General features: G+C 48.3%; 1 protein-coding gene across 1 annotated transcript in view; it reads left to right on the forward strand.

Moving 5' to 3' along the window:
* The first annotated feature begins 974 nt into the window (after window positions 1–974).
* Window positions 975–15,752, forward strand: part of LOC309560345 (transforming growth factor beta activator LRRC33-like) — an 18,921-nt gene continuing 4,143 nt past the window's right edge. The window contains exon 1 of the mRNA XM_082263969.1: window positions 975–1,142. Coding sequence (XP_082120095.1) covers window positions 1,032–1,142 — 111 coding nt within the window. The 5' untranslated portion in view covers window positions 975–1,031. The remainder of the gene's footprint in view (window positions 1,143–15,752) is intronic.

The following is a 15,752-nucleotide window of genomic DNA, read 5'->3' on the forward strand; positions in this document are numbered from 1 at the left end:
AGGAACATTGTCCTCATGCCCACCACCCCATGTGAAGGAGTATGGGGTACAGTGCATAGGAATATTGTCCTCATCATGACCCCCCCCCCCCCCACCATCCTATGTGAAGGAGTATGGGGTACATTGGTACATTGGTGCATAGGAATATTGTCATCATGACCCTTCCCCCCCCATCCTATGTGAAGGAGTATGGGGTACATTGGTGCATAGGAATATTGTCCTCATCATGACCCCCCCCCCCCCACCATCCTATGTGAAGGAGTATGGGGTACATTGGTGCATAGGAATATTGTCCTCATCATGACCCCTCCCCCCCATCCTATGTGAAGGAGTATGGGGTACATTGCCCCCCCCCATCCCATGTGAAGGAGCATGGGGTACAGTGCATAGGAACGTTGTCCTCATCATGCCCCCCCCCCCCACCCATTCTATGTGAAGGAGTATGGGCTTACATTTGTGCATAGAAATACTGTCCTCATCATTACCCTCCCCCCTCCCATCTAATGTGGATAAGTATGGGGTACATTGGCGCATAGGAATATTGTCCCCATCATGACCCCCCCCCCCCCATATTATGTGAAGGAGTATGGGGTACATTGCTCCCCCCCATCCCATGTGAAGGAGTAGGAGGTACATTGGTGCATAGGAATATTGTCCTCATCATGAACATCCCGAAGAGGGTGGCCATGTAAACCCAGCCCTGCCACCCTCATAAAGGAAGTGTTATGAAGAATATTTCATCATATACAATCTAGTTCAAAAGTATCCGGCCAGCCACCTATGAAGTATTATATTAAATATTTTGTATTGGGCTTAGTGACCCATTTATGTTTTTTGGGGGGTTTTTTATCACTTAGAAGTGTCAGCTTTGATGTTCCTCGTGTCGTTTCTGCAACTGACTTTTGTTTTGTGCTGTGAAAAGCCCCGGCCTGCCATGTGTTCACATACATTGGATTATCTGTATTCCCCTGATGTTTCCTTCCTTCCACAGCGCCCATAAATAGATCAGAAGAAGATGTGGCGTGCGCAGAATGCCGTCCCGGGGAGAGGCGCAGAGATGGTGTCTATCGGCATCCCACGTTCTACTAATAATGTTATGCCAGGTGAACGCCCATCCTGACCCAGCTCAAGCATGCGTCCAGGTATGTACTTCTAACTTCCATCTTCTGGGATATTGTAACTAAAAAAACACTTTGTGGAGAGAGGAGGGAGGAGAGAGAGGGAAGAAGGAGGACATTTAGGGACCTTGGGCACACCAAGGCTCAGCATGCCAGGGCAAATGGCACTGGTGGTTCAAGGTTCAGCATGCCAGGGCAAATGGCACTGGTGGTTCAAGGCTCAGCATGCCAAGGCAAATGGCACTGGTGGTTCAAGGCTCAGCATGCCAGAGGAAATGGCACTGGTGGTCCAAGGCTCAGCATGCCAAGGCAAATGGCACTGGTGGTTCAAGGCTCGGAATGCCAGGGCAAATGGCACTGGTGGTTCAAGGCTCGGAATGCCAGGGCAAATGGCACTGGTGGTTCAAGGTTCAGCATGCCAGGGCAAATGGCACTGGTGGTCCAAGGCTCGGCATGCCAGGGCAAATGGCACTGGTGGTTCAAGGCTCAGCATGCCAGAGGAAATGGCACTGGTGGTCCAAGGCTAAGCATGCCAAGGCAAATGGCACTGGTGGTTCAAGGCTCGGAATGCCAGGGCAAATGGCACTGGTGGTTCAAGGTTCAGCATGCCAGGGCAAATGGCACTGGTGGTTCAAGGCTCAGCATGCCAAGGCAAATGGCACTGGTGGTTCAAGGCTCAGCATGCCAAGGCAAATGGCACTGGTGGTCCAAGGCTCAGCATGCCAAGGCAAATGGCACTGGTGGTTCAAGGCTCGGAATGCCAGGGCAAATGGCACTGGTGGTTCAAGGTTCAGCATGCCAGGGCAAATGGCACTGGTGGTCCAAGGCTCGGCATGCCAGGGCAAATGGCACTGGTGGTTCAAGGTTCAGCATGCCAAGGCAAATGGCACTGGTGGATCAAGGCTCAGCATGCCAAGGCAAATGGCACTGGTGCTCCAAGGCTCAGCATGCCAAGGCAAATGGCACTGGTGGTTCAAGGCTCAGCATGCCAAGGCAAATGGCACTGGTGGTTCAAGGCTCGGAATGCCAGGGCAAATGGCACTGGTGGTTCAAGGCTCAGCATGCCAAGGCAAATGGCACTGGTGGTTCAAGGCTCAGCATGCCAAGGCAAATGGCACTGGTGCTCCAAGGCTCAGCATGCCAAGGCAAATGGCACTGGTGCTCCAAGGCTCAGCATGCCAAGGCAAATGGCACTGGTGCTCCAAGGCTCAGCATGCCAAGGCAAATGGCACTGGTGGTTCAAGGCTCGGAATGCCAGGGCAAATGGCACTGGTGGTTCAAGGCTCAGCATGCCAAGGCAAATGGCACTGGTGGTTCAAGGCTCAGCATGCCAAGGCAAATGGCACTGGTGCTCCAAGGCTCAGCATGCCAAGGCAAATGGCACTGGTGCTCCAAGGCTCAGCATGCCAAGGCAAATGGCACTGGTGGTTCAAGGCTCGGAATGCCAGGGCAAATGGCACTGGTGGTTCAAGGCTCGGAATGCCAAGGCAAATGGCACTGGTGGTTCAAGGCTCGGAATGCCAAGGCAAATGGCACTGGTGGTTCAAGGCTCGGAATGCCAGGGCAAATGGCACTGGTGGTTCAAGGTTCGGAATGCCAGGGCAAATGGCACTGGTGGTTCAAGGTTCAGCATGCCAAGGTGAATGGCACTGGTGGTTCAAGCTTTGTAGGAGTGTGTTGGACATCCCATTCTAAAACCACAGTCATTAGTATGAAGATGCCCATCATAGCCATTAATATAGAACTGCCCCCTTTCCCCCATGGCCATTAATATGGTGTTGCCTCCTTCTTTGGGGCCAGAACATCCTTCAGTCTTCTAGGAAGACTTTACCAAAGATTTTAGAGGGTATCTGTGGGAATTTGTGCCCATTTGTGAGGTCAGGTACTGATGTTGGATGAGAAGACCTGGCTCACAAATGGCAGTTTGGCTGAGATCGGGGCTCTGAGCTTGTTGGATACCCTATTTTAAAACTTTGGCTATTAATATGGATTTTCCCCTTTTGTGGCTCTAACATCCTCCACCCCTCTGAGAAGACCTTCCACAAGATTTTGGAGTTTGTCTTTGGGAATTTGTGCCCATTTGTCAGGTCAAGTGCTGATGTTGGATGAAAAGACCTTGCTTATGACCCACATTCCAATTCATCCCAAAGGTGTTCAGTAGGGTTGAGGTCAGGGCTCTGTGCAGGACATCTAAAAGCCTTGACACTTGACCATCATACGAATATGAGCTTCTTGAACATTTGACCTGTACTTACTTTGGATGAGTAGACCTTTGGGGTGAGTTGGAGATGGTGAGCAAGGTCTTCTCGTCCAACGTAAGTACCTGACTAATGTCCAACAAGCTCATATTAGTATGATGGTCAGGTGTTAAGGCTTTCAGATGTCCTGCACAGATCCCTGACCTCAACCCTACTGAACACTTAGGTACTGATGTTGAATGAGAAGACCTGGCTCGCATTCCAATTTATCCCCAAAGTGTTCAGCAAGGTTGAGGTTGGGGCTCTGTGCAGGACACTCTGTGGGCATTTGTGCCCATTTGTGAAGTCAGGTACTGATGTTGAATGAGAAGACCTGGCTCACATTCCAATTCATCCCCAGACTTCACAAATGGGCACAAATGCCCACAGAGTGTCCTGCACAGAGCCCCAACCTCAACCTTGCTGAACACTTTAGGGATGAATTGGAATGTGAGCCAGGTCTTCTCATTCAACATCAGTACCTGACTTCACATATGGGTATAAATGCCCACAGAGTGTCCTGCACAGAGCTCCAACCTCAACCTTGCTGAACACTTTGGGGTGAGTTGGAGATGGCGAGAAAGGTGTTGAGCAAGATTGAGGTTGGTGTTCTGTGCAAGACACTCTGTGGGCATCATTGCCCATTAAACAAAAACAACATACAAGCTGAGGTAGTTGAGCTCTGGTACGGATGCTGAACGAGAAAACCTTGCCCTCAGTTGGCTTTCCAATTCATTCCAAAGGTGTTCAGTAGGAATGGTCAGGGCTCTGTGCAGGATGCGCGAGTTCCTCCACACCAAAGTGGGTGCACCATGTCTTTATGGAGTTGCTTCCTATCACCCCATGGTCATTAACATTGGAGTTGCCCCCTTAGGGACTAGAGATGGGCTCAGGCATGTTCGGCTCATAGTCCCAAACTTCCTGAGCAATCCCACCAGGAAGCCCTCACTGCACACTGCCAATTGGTGGGGATTGCTCAGGTGGGTTGGGTCTACGACCCTAACACGTCTGTGCCCACCCCTATTAATCACTATAACATCCTCCACTCTTCTGGGAAGACTTACCACAAAATTTTGAATGGTTTCTGTGGAAATTCGGGGACATTTGTGAGGTGAAGTACTGACGTTGGATGAGAAGACCTGGCTCACCATTGGTGTTCCAATTCATCCCAAAGGTGATCAGTAGGGTTGAGGCCAGGGCTCTGTGCAGGACACTTGAGTTCCTCCGCACCAAACTGGTCACACCATGTCTTTATGGAGCTGGATTTGTACACAGGAAAGACCTGACCTCCGTCATTCGGAGGAATCACCACAAACATTTCATCAGTAGGTGTAATGGTCAGGTGTCCGATCTAGTGTACAACCCTCATTTATAGCCCTGAAGCTGCAACATCATATTCCATGTCATATTCTAGAACCATTTTCTAAACATCCTCCTTACACAGAGTTCACCCACGGAGGGATGTTCCTGGTCTCCTAACCCTCTGTATCTTTATGACCAGGGGCGTAACTACAGGGGTTGCAATTGCAACCGGGCCCCATGCTCCTGTGCAGCTCCCCTGTACACCTGGATAGGAGGGGCGGCGGAGGCAGCATGTAGAGAAATCCCTGTCTTCCTTCTTACTCCTGTAGCTGGAGGAGGAAAATGGAGGAGATTGGTTCCTCTGTATGCTGCCCCCACCACTCCTCCTATCCAGTTCACTTGTGTTCTGCTGTCTTTGGGCCCCTGTGTGCTCCCCTGCCCCCCCCCCCCCCCACTGTGCTCCCTTCCCTCTCCTGCCGGCTGCTGCAGGGGATGTGTCACAATAGAGAACCAGGAAGGGGTCGGTAAATATGTAATTTACCAACTCTTTCCTTTTCTGAATGGACAGAGTCATAGTCAGTCACATTGTAAAAAAATAAATAAAATGATAAAAAATAATACTATTAAAATACCAAAAAATACTGACACCAGTGGGTGAACTTCCAGGATTGCAAAGGTCACACTTGTGCCCTGGCATTCCACCACAGTGGGGAGGCCCCTAGATGGCAGGAATGGGGCCCACTGCAGAACCTAATAAAAAGGGCCCCACAACAAGAGTAAAGGGCCCCAGGATCACTGGGAAGAGCCCCAGGCTTGAAGGGAAGGGCCCTGGCCAGGAGTCCTGGGGGCCCTTCATGGTTTCTTGCACTGGGGCCCTGAAGGTTCTAGTTACGCCTCTGTTTATGACTCTCACCGATATCTGACCGGTATCTATGTATGATGTGTGCCTGCCAAGCCTTTTTACTATGTATTAAATCATATATTTATATTATCTGCCACAATAATACACCCAATTCTTTGTTATACCCCAATGTGCGCCTCTGGTCAGATACAAATGCCAGGTAATTAATGACAGATGAATGTATTGAAGGATGAATGCGGTTTTTATTGGGGTCGGAGTAAGTAAAACTGAAGCTTAAAAAAATTTTGATAAGCGTTTTTTTGATAATTTTGATAAGCGTTTGATAAAGTTGGGTGAGCAGTCGAACTTTGGTCAGCAATTTATCGCTGCCTGCTTCTACGCCGAGTAAGTTTACCCTCACTTTCTACAAAGAATCAAATTATACCGCACTTGAAAAACACATCCTGAAAATGATATGAACAATCACGGAGTAAACGTCTAAAATTCCAATTGATAGATCAAATAAAAAAAAAACTAAAATTTTATAGTAGATAGCGAGAACCAATGCGCTACCAGGAGATAATATAACCACAGAGAAACTGGTTCAAATATAGAGATGGTATGAAACAACAGGTGTTGATATAAGTAGTGATAATGAGACAAATGTCTCAATATGTGACAAAATGTTTCAATGATGTCAAAATAAATAAACAAATGGATGATGCATGTGAATGAACAGTATAAGTGAGAGAACCACTTCTATTATTCCTACAAAAAACAATCATGTATCGACAAGGTGAAGAAATCCCTTGATAAAGTCACGGGGTTAGTGACGCAACGCGTTGGGAGGAGCCAGGGTGACGTCACTTCCGTGTTCACGGCCGTAACCGCAAGTTCTTTTATGTCAGCGCATAACAGTTTGTTTCCATGTGAGTGCATTTCTTTTATTTAAATAAATAGTTACTGAAGATATTGCACCATGAGCGATTGTTTCTTTACATCCCCATGAGATCGATGCTTTGGGCATAAGAGGATAGAGTGGAGAAGCCGCACCATCATAGGCGCATCCCGGAGATTAAGGATCCCGCCATCCATTCATCTAAAGAGAGTAGTCTGTGGAGCGGCGTTGGAGCAAAGCCCTTTTCAGTATTGGATTACACACATGCTTTCTTTGTGTGTGTTAGAGGTAAGCGGCCACTACACACTTTAGATCAGGGGTGACTTTTTTGTGGTGGTAAGTTTTGAAAAGAACTGCTGGCAGGTACTGCTGGTGGGTATAGCTGGCTGGTACTGCTGTGGGTACAGCTGGCTCAGGCTGGTACTGCTGGCTTGTACTGTGCTGTGAGTACTGCTGGATGGTACTGCTGGCTCAGGCTGGTACTGCTGTGGGTACTGCTGACTCAGGCTGGTACTGTGCTGTAGGTACTGCTGGCTGGTACTGCTGTGGGTACTGCTGGCTCAGGCTGGTACTGATGGCTGGTACTGTGCTGTGGGTACTGCTGGCTGGTACTGTGCTGTAGGTACTGCTGGCTGGTACTGTGCTGTAGGTACTGCTGGCTGGTACTGTTGTATGCACTGCTGACTCTTGCTAGTACTGCTGGTTCTGCTGTGGGTACTGCTGGTTCTGGCTGGTACTGCTGTGTGTACTGCTGGTACTGCTGTGAGTACTGCTGGCTCTGGCTGGTACTGCTGTGTGTGCTGCTGGCGGGAAATGCTGGCTAGGAAAAGTGTAGCAGAGCCATGCTGGAGGAAGAGGTGATGTTTTCTGTATTGGTCACAGGCGGAGTGCATTTGATATCACTCCGCCTGTGACTCACTCAGACTGTCATAACGGAGCCGGAACTATACATGAAGCACCGGCTCCATTCTGACAGATCAGCTGAGAGACTCAGACTCAGCTGCATGGGGGGCCGAACCAGAAGACTTCGGACATAGGTTCCTCACCCCTGCTTTAGAGCATCAAGATTGGGAAATTTACCTGTTGGTCTACCTCATTTTTTCTGCATCAGATTTTGGACATTATTGTGGAATGTTATGCTTTGTAGGAGTGGACAATTTTCTACATATTTTTATTACATACATTGGATTGATTGGGACATACACAGTGCAATACGATTGATTTCATCTGTATAATAGGATCGATTTGTTTCACATCAATTTAAAAAAAAAAAAAAAAAAAATTTTCTTATTCATGTCACTGGGATATTATATTTATTTTGGATCTATTGATATTGATTATTACGGCGTTTATAAGAGTGGATAAAATATATTTTTTTGCACAGTTATTTTAACGCATAATATTAACAGATTTTGCATTGATTGGGATATTCACAGTTCAGCACGATTTATTTTACACACGATTGGGATATCTTGCAATATATTTATTTGTTTCACATTTGCATCCAATTAATTTATATATATATATATATTGGGACACATTTTTATATATCTGGATTTATTTGAAATTGATTTTTAGCATTTCTTCACCTTGTCGATACATGATTGTTTTTTGTAGGAATAATAGAAGTGGTTCTCTCAGCCCCCGTTCACACTGGGGCGACCTGTGAGGCGACCTGGTCGCCTCACAGGTCGCCGCAGGTCGCCTCCCATAGGGAAGCTGCGGACCCGTTCTGATAGGAGCGACACAAGTCGCTCCGACTCAGAAAAAGGGTCCGGAGCTTCTTTGGGGCGACCCGGAGGCGACCGCCATAGACTTCAATGTTACGAAGTCCGTGGCGGCCGCTCCGAGGTCGCGGCGCGCTGCTCGAACCGCGACCTCGGAGGTCGCGGTGCGAAGTAGCGTCGCCCCAGTGTGAATGGGGGCTAACTGTTCATTCACATGCATCATCCATTTGTTTATTTATTTTGACATCATTGAAACATTTTGTCACATATTGAGACATTTGTCTCATTATCACTACTTCTATCAACAGCTGCACCCAGTATATTATACTTTATATCAGCATCATTTGGAGTCATTATTTGTACTATATAACACAACGTATTGATTTGTCCATCTGTACGGATGCAGTTTTCTATGAATTAGCGCCGATTTTTTAGTTTTTTTTTAAAATTTTACAGTATTGACCACACCAGTAGCGTACAAATATTCCATCACCGCCTTCCCACCTCAAATAATAAAGATTTGTTTAAAGTATTGACCACTCCCGTAGGGTACAAATATTCCATCACCACCTTCCCCTTGTGGAAACCTTCTCACCTTGGTGGTTGGACCTTAAAATTCCAACAGGAAAGGATTAGAAAGGTGGCCATCTTGGTAGAGGCAGAGCTTTGCTACCTCATGTCAGAGCTGATCCCTGGTAAGTGGTGGTCTGACGACCGGAAGGGTAGTGATAGAGGTGGAGAAAGCACAGATCTACAGAATGGATAAAGCAGAAGCAGGGAGCCCCTTGCACTGCAGATCCTCAGGTACAGCTTCCTCTCCAGCAAAGAGAACAGTGAGCAGTACTGCAGTAGGACTTCGCTATTAGTATTGCTTGTAGTGGCTCTTCAACTAATCTTCCCCCTATTACTGACCTACAATGTCTTGTTCTGCTTGGTGTCTCAATGTGAAGGCTATTTTGGTAGAGGAGCAGTGTCAGAGCTCCCCCCCCCCATCATGACTAGCAATCTGATGACTGGAGGGGCAATGATAGAGATTGAGGAAAAACAGATCCACAGAATGGAAGACGCAGGGAGCTCCTTCCACTGCAGATCCTCAGGTACAGCTTCCTCTCCAGCAAGGAGAACAGCGAGCAGCACAGTTGTGACGCCATTAAATCTCACTCTGAATCTGTGCCCCTTTGATGATCTCACACTGCAGATCTACAACTACTGAGCTATAAAACAGGCGTGCCTAGGCATTCTCACATACCAGGAAGTACAATGCTCATTTTTTTTTTAGGAGGAAAATAAAACAAAATGTAGATTTTTCTACTGCATAGACACAATTAGGTTTCTATACTTTCCCCAAAAAAAAAAAATATTGGGAATTGTCCAAGTAAAATACATTATTATATTCTTATTCATGTATGATGTAATGGGTATATTTATGCCAACATCCCTTCATCACTTGCCGACCGGGCTATAGCCGAATGGCAGCTACAGCACGGTCGCCCAGTTCTGGGAGGGCGTCTATTGACATCCTCCCGGGAACGTCGCACACCCAGGCGGTCTTTCGGTCACAGCTGATCACAGATCGGGGTAAAGAGCAAATCACAGCGGCTCTTTACCATTTCATCAGCTGTGTCCAATCACAGCTGATCGCGATGTAAACACACTTGACGGTTATCGGCATTCCTTTCCTCACTCTGTCACAGTGTCAGGAGTAGAGAGTGTGATAATCATCACTGCTCATCATTGTCCCGATTATGGGCAACAGTGCCTATTAGTGCTGCCTGTCAGTGCCCGCCAGTGCTGCCTATCAGTGCCCATCAGTGCTGCCAGTCAGTGCCCATCAGTGATGCCTGTCAGTGCCAAGTGCTGCCAATCAGTGCCCATCAGTGGTGCCAGTCAGTGCCCACCAGTGCTGCCAGTCAATGCCCACCAGTGCTTCCAGTCAGTGCCCACCAGTGCTGCCAGTCAGTGATGCTGTCAGTGCCCATCAGTGCTGCCTGTCAGTGCCCATCAGTGATACCTGTCAGTGCCCATCAGTAATGCCAATCAGTACAGCCTCATCAGTGCCACCTATCAGTGCTCTTCAGCGCTGCCTATAAGTGCCACCTCATCAGTGCTGTCAGTCAGTGCCTATCAGTGATGCCCGTCAGTGCCCATCAGTGATGCCCATCAGTGCCCATCAGTGATGCCTGTCAGTGCCCATCAGTGATGCCTGTCAGTGCCCATCAGTGATGCCTGTCAGTGCCCATCAGTGATGCCAATCAGTACAGCCTCATCAGTGCCACCTATCAGTGCTCTTCAGCGCTGCCTATAAGTGCCGCCTCATCAGTGCTGTCAGTCAGTGCCCATCAGTGATGCCTGTCAGTGCCCATCAGTGATGCCTGTCAGTACAGCCTCATCAGTGCCACCTATCAGTGCTCTTCAGCGCTGCCTATAAGTGCCGCCTCATCGGTGCTGCCAATCAGTGCCTATCAGTAATGCCTGTCAGTGCCCATCAGTGCTGTCAATCAGTTCAGCCTCATCAGTGCCCATGAGTGCAGGAGAAAAAGTACTGTTTTGCAAGAATTTTTAACAAACTACGAAAAACATATTTAAACATTTTTTATTTTTTTTAATTTGTTTAGCAAAAAATAACCCCCCCCCCCCCAGTGGGGATTAAATACCACCAAAACAAAGCTGTATTTGTGTGAAAAAAAATGATAAACGCTTCATATGGGTGCAGCGTTGCATGACCGCGCAATTGTCATTCAAAGTGCGACAGCGCTATAAGCTGGAAATTGGCCTGGGCAGGAAGGGGGTGAAAGTGGCCAGGTATTGGGGTGGGGGGCAGGACAGGGGTGAAAGTGGCCAGGTATTGGGGTGGGGGGCAGGACAGGGGTGAAAGTGGCCAGGTATTGGGGGGGGGGGCAGGACAGGGGTGAAAGTGGCCAGGTATTGGGGGGGGGGGCAGGACAGGGGTGAAAGTGGCCAGGTATTGGAGGGGGGCAGGACAGGGGTGAAAGTGGCCAGGTATTGGGGTGGGGGGCAGGACAGGGGTGAAAGTGGCCAGGTATTGGAGGGGGGCAGGACAGGGGTGAAAGTGGCCAGGTATTGGGGTGGGGGGCAGGACAGGGGTGAAAGTGGCCAGGTATTGGGGTGGGGGGCAGGACAGGGGTGAAAGTGGCCAGGTATTGGGGGGGGGGGGCAGGACAGGGGTGAAAGTGGCCAGGTATTGGGGGGGGGGGCAGGACAGGGGTGAAAGTGGCCAGGTATTGGAGGGGGGCAGGACAGGGGTTAAAGTGGCCAGGTATTGGAGGGGGGCAGGACAGGGGTGAAAGTGGCCAGGTATTGGGGGGGGGGGGGCAGGACAGGGGTGAAAGTGGCCAGGTATTGTGGTGGGGGGCAGGACAGGGGTGAAAGTGGCCAGGTATTGGGGTGGGGGCAGGACAGGGGTGAAAGTGGCCAGGTATTGGGGTGGGGGGCAGGACAGGGGTGAAAGTGGCCAGGTATTGGGGGGGGGGCAGGACAGGGGTGAAAGTGGCCAGGTATTGGGGGGGGGGCAGGACAGGGGTGAAAGTGGCCAGGTATTGGAGGGGGGCAGGACAGGGGTTAAAGTGGCCAGGTATTGGAGGGGGGCAGGACAGGGGTGAAAGTGGCCAGGTATTGGAGGGGGGCAGGAGGAGGGTGAATGTGCCTGGTATTGGGGGGCAAGAAGAGAGTGAAAGTCCCCAGTATTGGGGGAAGGCAGGACGGGGGTGAAAGTTCCCAGTATTAGGGGGGGGGCAGGAAGAGAGTGAAAGTGCCCAGTATTGGGGGGGGGGGGGCAGGAAGAGAGTGAAAGTGCCCAGTATTGGGGGGGGGAGGCAGGAAGAGAGTGAAAGTGCCCAGTATTGGGGGGGGGGCAGGAAGAGAGTGAAGGTGCCCGGTATTGGGGGGGCAGGAAGAGAGTGAAAGTGCCCAGTATTGGGGGGGGGGCAGGAAGAGAGTGAAAGTGCCCAGTATTGGGGGGGGGCAGGAAGAGAGTGAAAGTGCCCAGTATTGGGGGGGGGGGGCAGGAAGAGAGTGAAAGTGCCCAGTATTGGGGGGGGGGCAGGAAGAGAGTGAAAGTGCCCAGTATTGGGGGGGGCAGGAAGAGAGTGAAAGTGCCCGGTATTGGGGGGGGGGGGGGGGTTAAAGTAGAAGTCCAGACTAGAATTAATTATGTTTAAAACGGCCCCCACCTCCCTTCCAACTCCAAACTACCCCTGTAGAAGGACCATTGCTTATACTTACCTATTCTGAAGGAGCTCAGCGTTTGGCTTCAGGGAAGAGGAGAGATCGCAGACAACGGATGGAATGCCGGCTGTCCCTCCTCTCCCCTGAAGCCGCTGCTGGGAGCCGATCACGTGACCGGAGCGCCCTGAGAATAGGGAGGTATAACCATCTACAGGGGGGGGGGGGGGGGGGAGGTCAGTGTAGGATTTAGAATGGAGATGGAAGCATTGTTAAGCTTAATTAGTTCTAGCCTGGAATTCCCATATATTCCTGACAGTGCAGCGCTATAGAAGATATACGACTTCTCAGACACCCCATATACATCCATTAATAAAGGATTGTCTATTCATACATCATAATTAGAACAATGTTACCATAAAACCATACATAGCTGACACATTGTTACATTTGATCCCCGAACATTCTCCATGTTCCCACAATAGACAACTTCTGTACTTGAATGGGGATCTACTGATCCTGATGTGGGCACATGGAGAATGTATGAAGACTCGGGGATCAAATGTAACAATGTGTCAGCTATGTATGGTTTTATGTTAACATTGTTCTAATTATAATGTAATAAATAAAATAAATCATTTTCAACTGATGTTTATGTGGTGCTTGAAAAGTCTCCGAAGACATATTAAATATATACATATATATATATACACTCTATTACCAAAAGTATTGGGACGCCTCTCTATATACACTATATTACCAAAAGTATTGGGACGCCTCTCTATATACACTATATTACCAAAAGTATTGGGACGCCTCTCTATATACACTAGATTACCAAAAGTATTGGGACGCCTCTCTATATACACTAGATAACCAAAAGTATTGGGACGCCTCTCTATATATACACTATATTACCAAAAGTATTGGGACGCCTCTCTATATACACTAGATTACCAAAAGTATTGGGACGCCTCTCTATATACACTAGATTACCAAAAGTATTGGGACGCCTCTCTATATACACTAGATTACCAAAAGTATTGGGACGCCTCTCTATATACACTAGATTACCAAAAGTATTGGGACGCCTCTCTATATATACACTAGATTACCAAAAGTATTGGGACGCCTCTCTATATATACACTATATTACCAAAAGTATTGGGACGCCTCTCTATATACACTAGATTACCAAAAGTATTGGGACGCCTCTCTATATACACTAGATTACCAAAAGTATTGGGACGCCTTTACACACACATCAACTTTAATGGCATCCCAGTCTTAGTCCGTAGGGTTCAATATTGAGTTGGCTCCGCCCTTTGCAGCTATAACAACTTCAACTCTTCTGGGAAGGCCGTCCACAAGGTTTAGGAGTGTCTATGGGAATGTTTGACCATTCTTCCAGAAGCGCACTTGTGAGGTCAGGCACTCTATATTGGAGGAGAAGGCCTGGATCTCAGGCTCCGTGTTCTATCAGGTTGAGGTCAGGACTCTGTGCAGGCCGGTCCAGTTCCTCCACCCCAAACTTGCTCATCCATGTCTTTATGGACCTTGCTTTGTGCACTGGTCCAAATCATTTGATGAAGGGAGGATTATGGTGTGGGGGTTGTTTTTCAGGGGTTGGGATTGGCCCCTTAGTTCCAGTGAAGGGAACTCTTAAGGCGTCCGCTGCATACCAAGACATTTTGGACAATTTCATGCTCCCAGGAGTTTGGGGATGGCTCCTCCCTGTTCCAACATGACTGCACACCAGTGCACAAAGCAAGGTCCATAAAGACATGGAGGAGCGAGTTTGGGATGGAGGAACCTGACTGGCCTCGCAGTCTCCGCTCTAATTCATCCCAAAGGTGTTCTATCGGGTTGAGGTCAGGACTCTGTGCAGGCCAGTCAAGTTCCTCCACCCCAAACTCTCTCATCCACCTCTTTATGGACCTTGCTTTGTGCACTGATCCAAATCATTTGGTGGAGGGGGGATTATGGTATGGGGTTGTTTTTCAGAGGGAACCCCTGTTAAAAATGTAAAATCTACAACTCATGACACATTAGTGTGACAGTCAGTGGGAAGAATGCTCCTTACTCTTATCATTGTGAAGAATTAACCCCTTACAGATAGCTAAAAGCAACAATGGTGTCATTGGGAACTTATCGGAGAAATTGCCCAATGCTCAAGTAACCTATAGCAACCTCAGGAGGAACCCCTAGAAACCTCAGTGGGAACCCCTGGCAACCTCAGGTGGAACCCTAAGTTTCTATGGTCTATAGTATAGTATATATCAGTGGTGGCTGGTGCTCCATGGGCTGGGGGCCAGATGGACCACACCATACCCCCCCTGGACCACACCAGCCTGCACACCATAACCCCCCCCCCCCCCCGGTCGCCGGCTCACTCACCGTGAACATGTGGAGGGCAGGCAGGCAGCAGCGGTAGCTTCTCCTCAGTCTCCTGCATCTCCTCCCTCCTCCTCCTCGGCCAATGGCATTGCTTCTCCTTTTTGGCCAATTGGGACCCGCTTCCTTATTGGCCAGGAGGAGGATCCGTGTGACATTAGCGAATATTCATTCACTATTGTCACACAACTGGGTGGGCTCAGGGCGCAGTGCTCTGCGCCCCGAGGCCACCCTTTTTTGAAGAAAAAAAGAACCCATTGGAATCCATGCGTCCGGTGCCCTGCATGTAGATTAGGGGCCGGGACACATAGATAGGGGGGGGGCGGTGCCCCCAATGGACAGGCCGCCATTGGTGTATACAGTATACACACACGCATACAGTATATTATATATATGAAAAAGGTATTCATTTTCTATCTCCCTAAAATAATACAGAAGAAGGTGATCAGGATTATTCTGCTGTGTGACTGATAAAAGTATGGATGACAGAACCAGAAATGGTTCAAATTCCTGGGAAGTCTGGAAAGCCTTATCAGACCATATAGAGTTATGGTTGTGGGTTTCCTCTGTAAAAGGGAAATGTGATATTAAAGTGGAATGACATCTTTATCTCTCTGTATATTGTATCCTTTTTTTGCCTTTCTGCTGAGAAATGGAAAAAAAAGTGAAACTTTACGACAATTCATCATTATGCAGAGCAAAGCGCGAGTTCTCCGAGTCCTAACCACTTCTGGAGCGGAAGGATTTCCCCCCTTAATGAACAGGCCATTTTTTTGTGATTCGGCACTGCGTTAATTTAACAGAAAATTGCGCGGTTGTGCGACGCTGTACCCAAATAAAATTTATGTCCTTTTTTTCCCCCACAAATGGAACTTTATTTTGGTGGTATTTGATCACCTGTGCGATTTTTTTTTTTTTTTGCGCTATAAACAAAAAAAAAAAAAAGACAATTCTGAAAAAACAACAATATACTTCACTTTCTGCTATATAAAACATTTCCAATAAAAATTTTTTAAAAAAAATGTAAAAATCTAATTTTTTCATAATTTTAGG

The sequence above is a fragment of the Pelophylax lessonae genome (genome assembly GCF_965119305.1).
Source record: "Pelophylax lessonae genome assembly, chromosome: 7".
NCBI classification, from domain to species: Eukaryota; Metazoa; Chordata; class Amphibia; order Anura; family Ranidae; genus Pelophylax; species Pelophylax lessonae.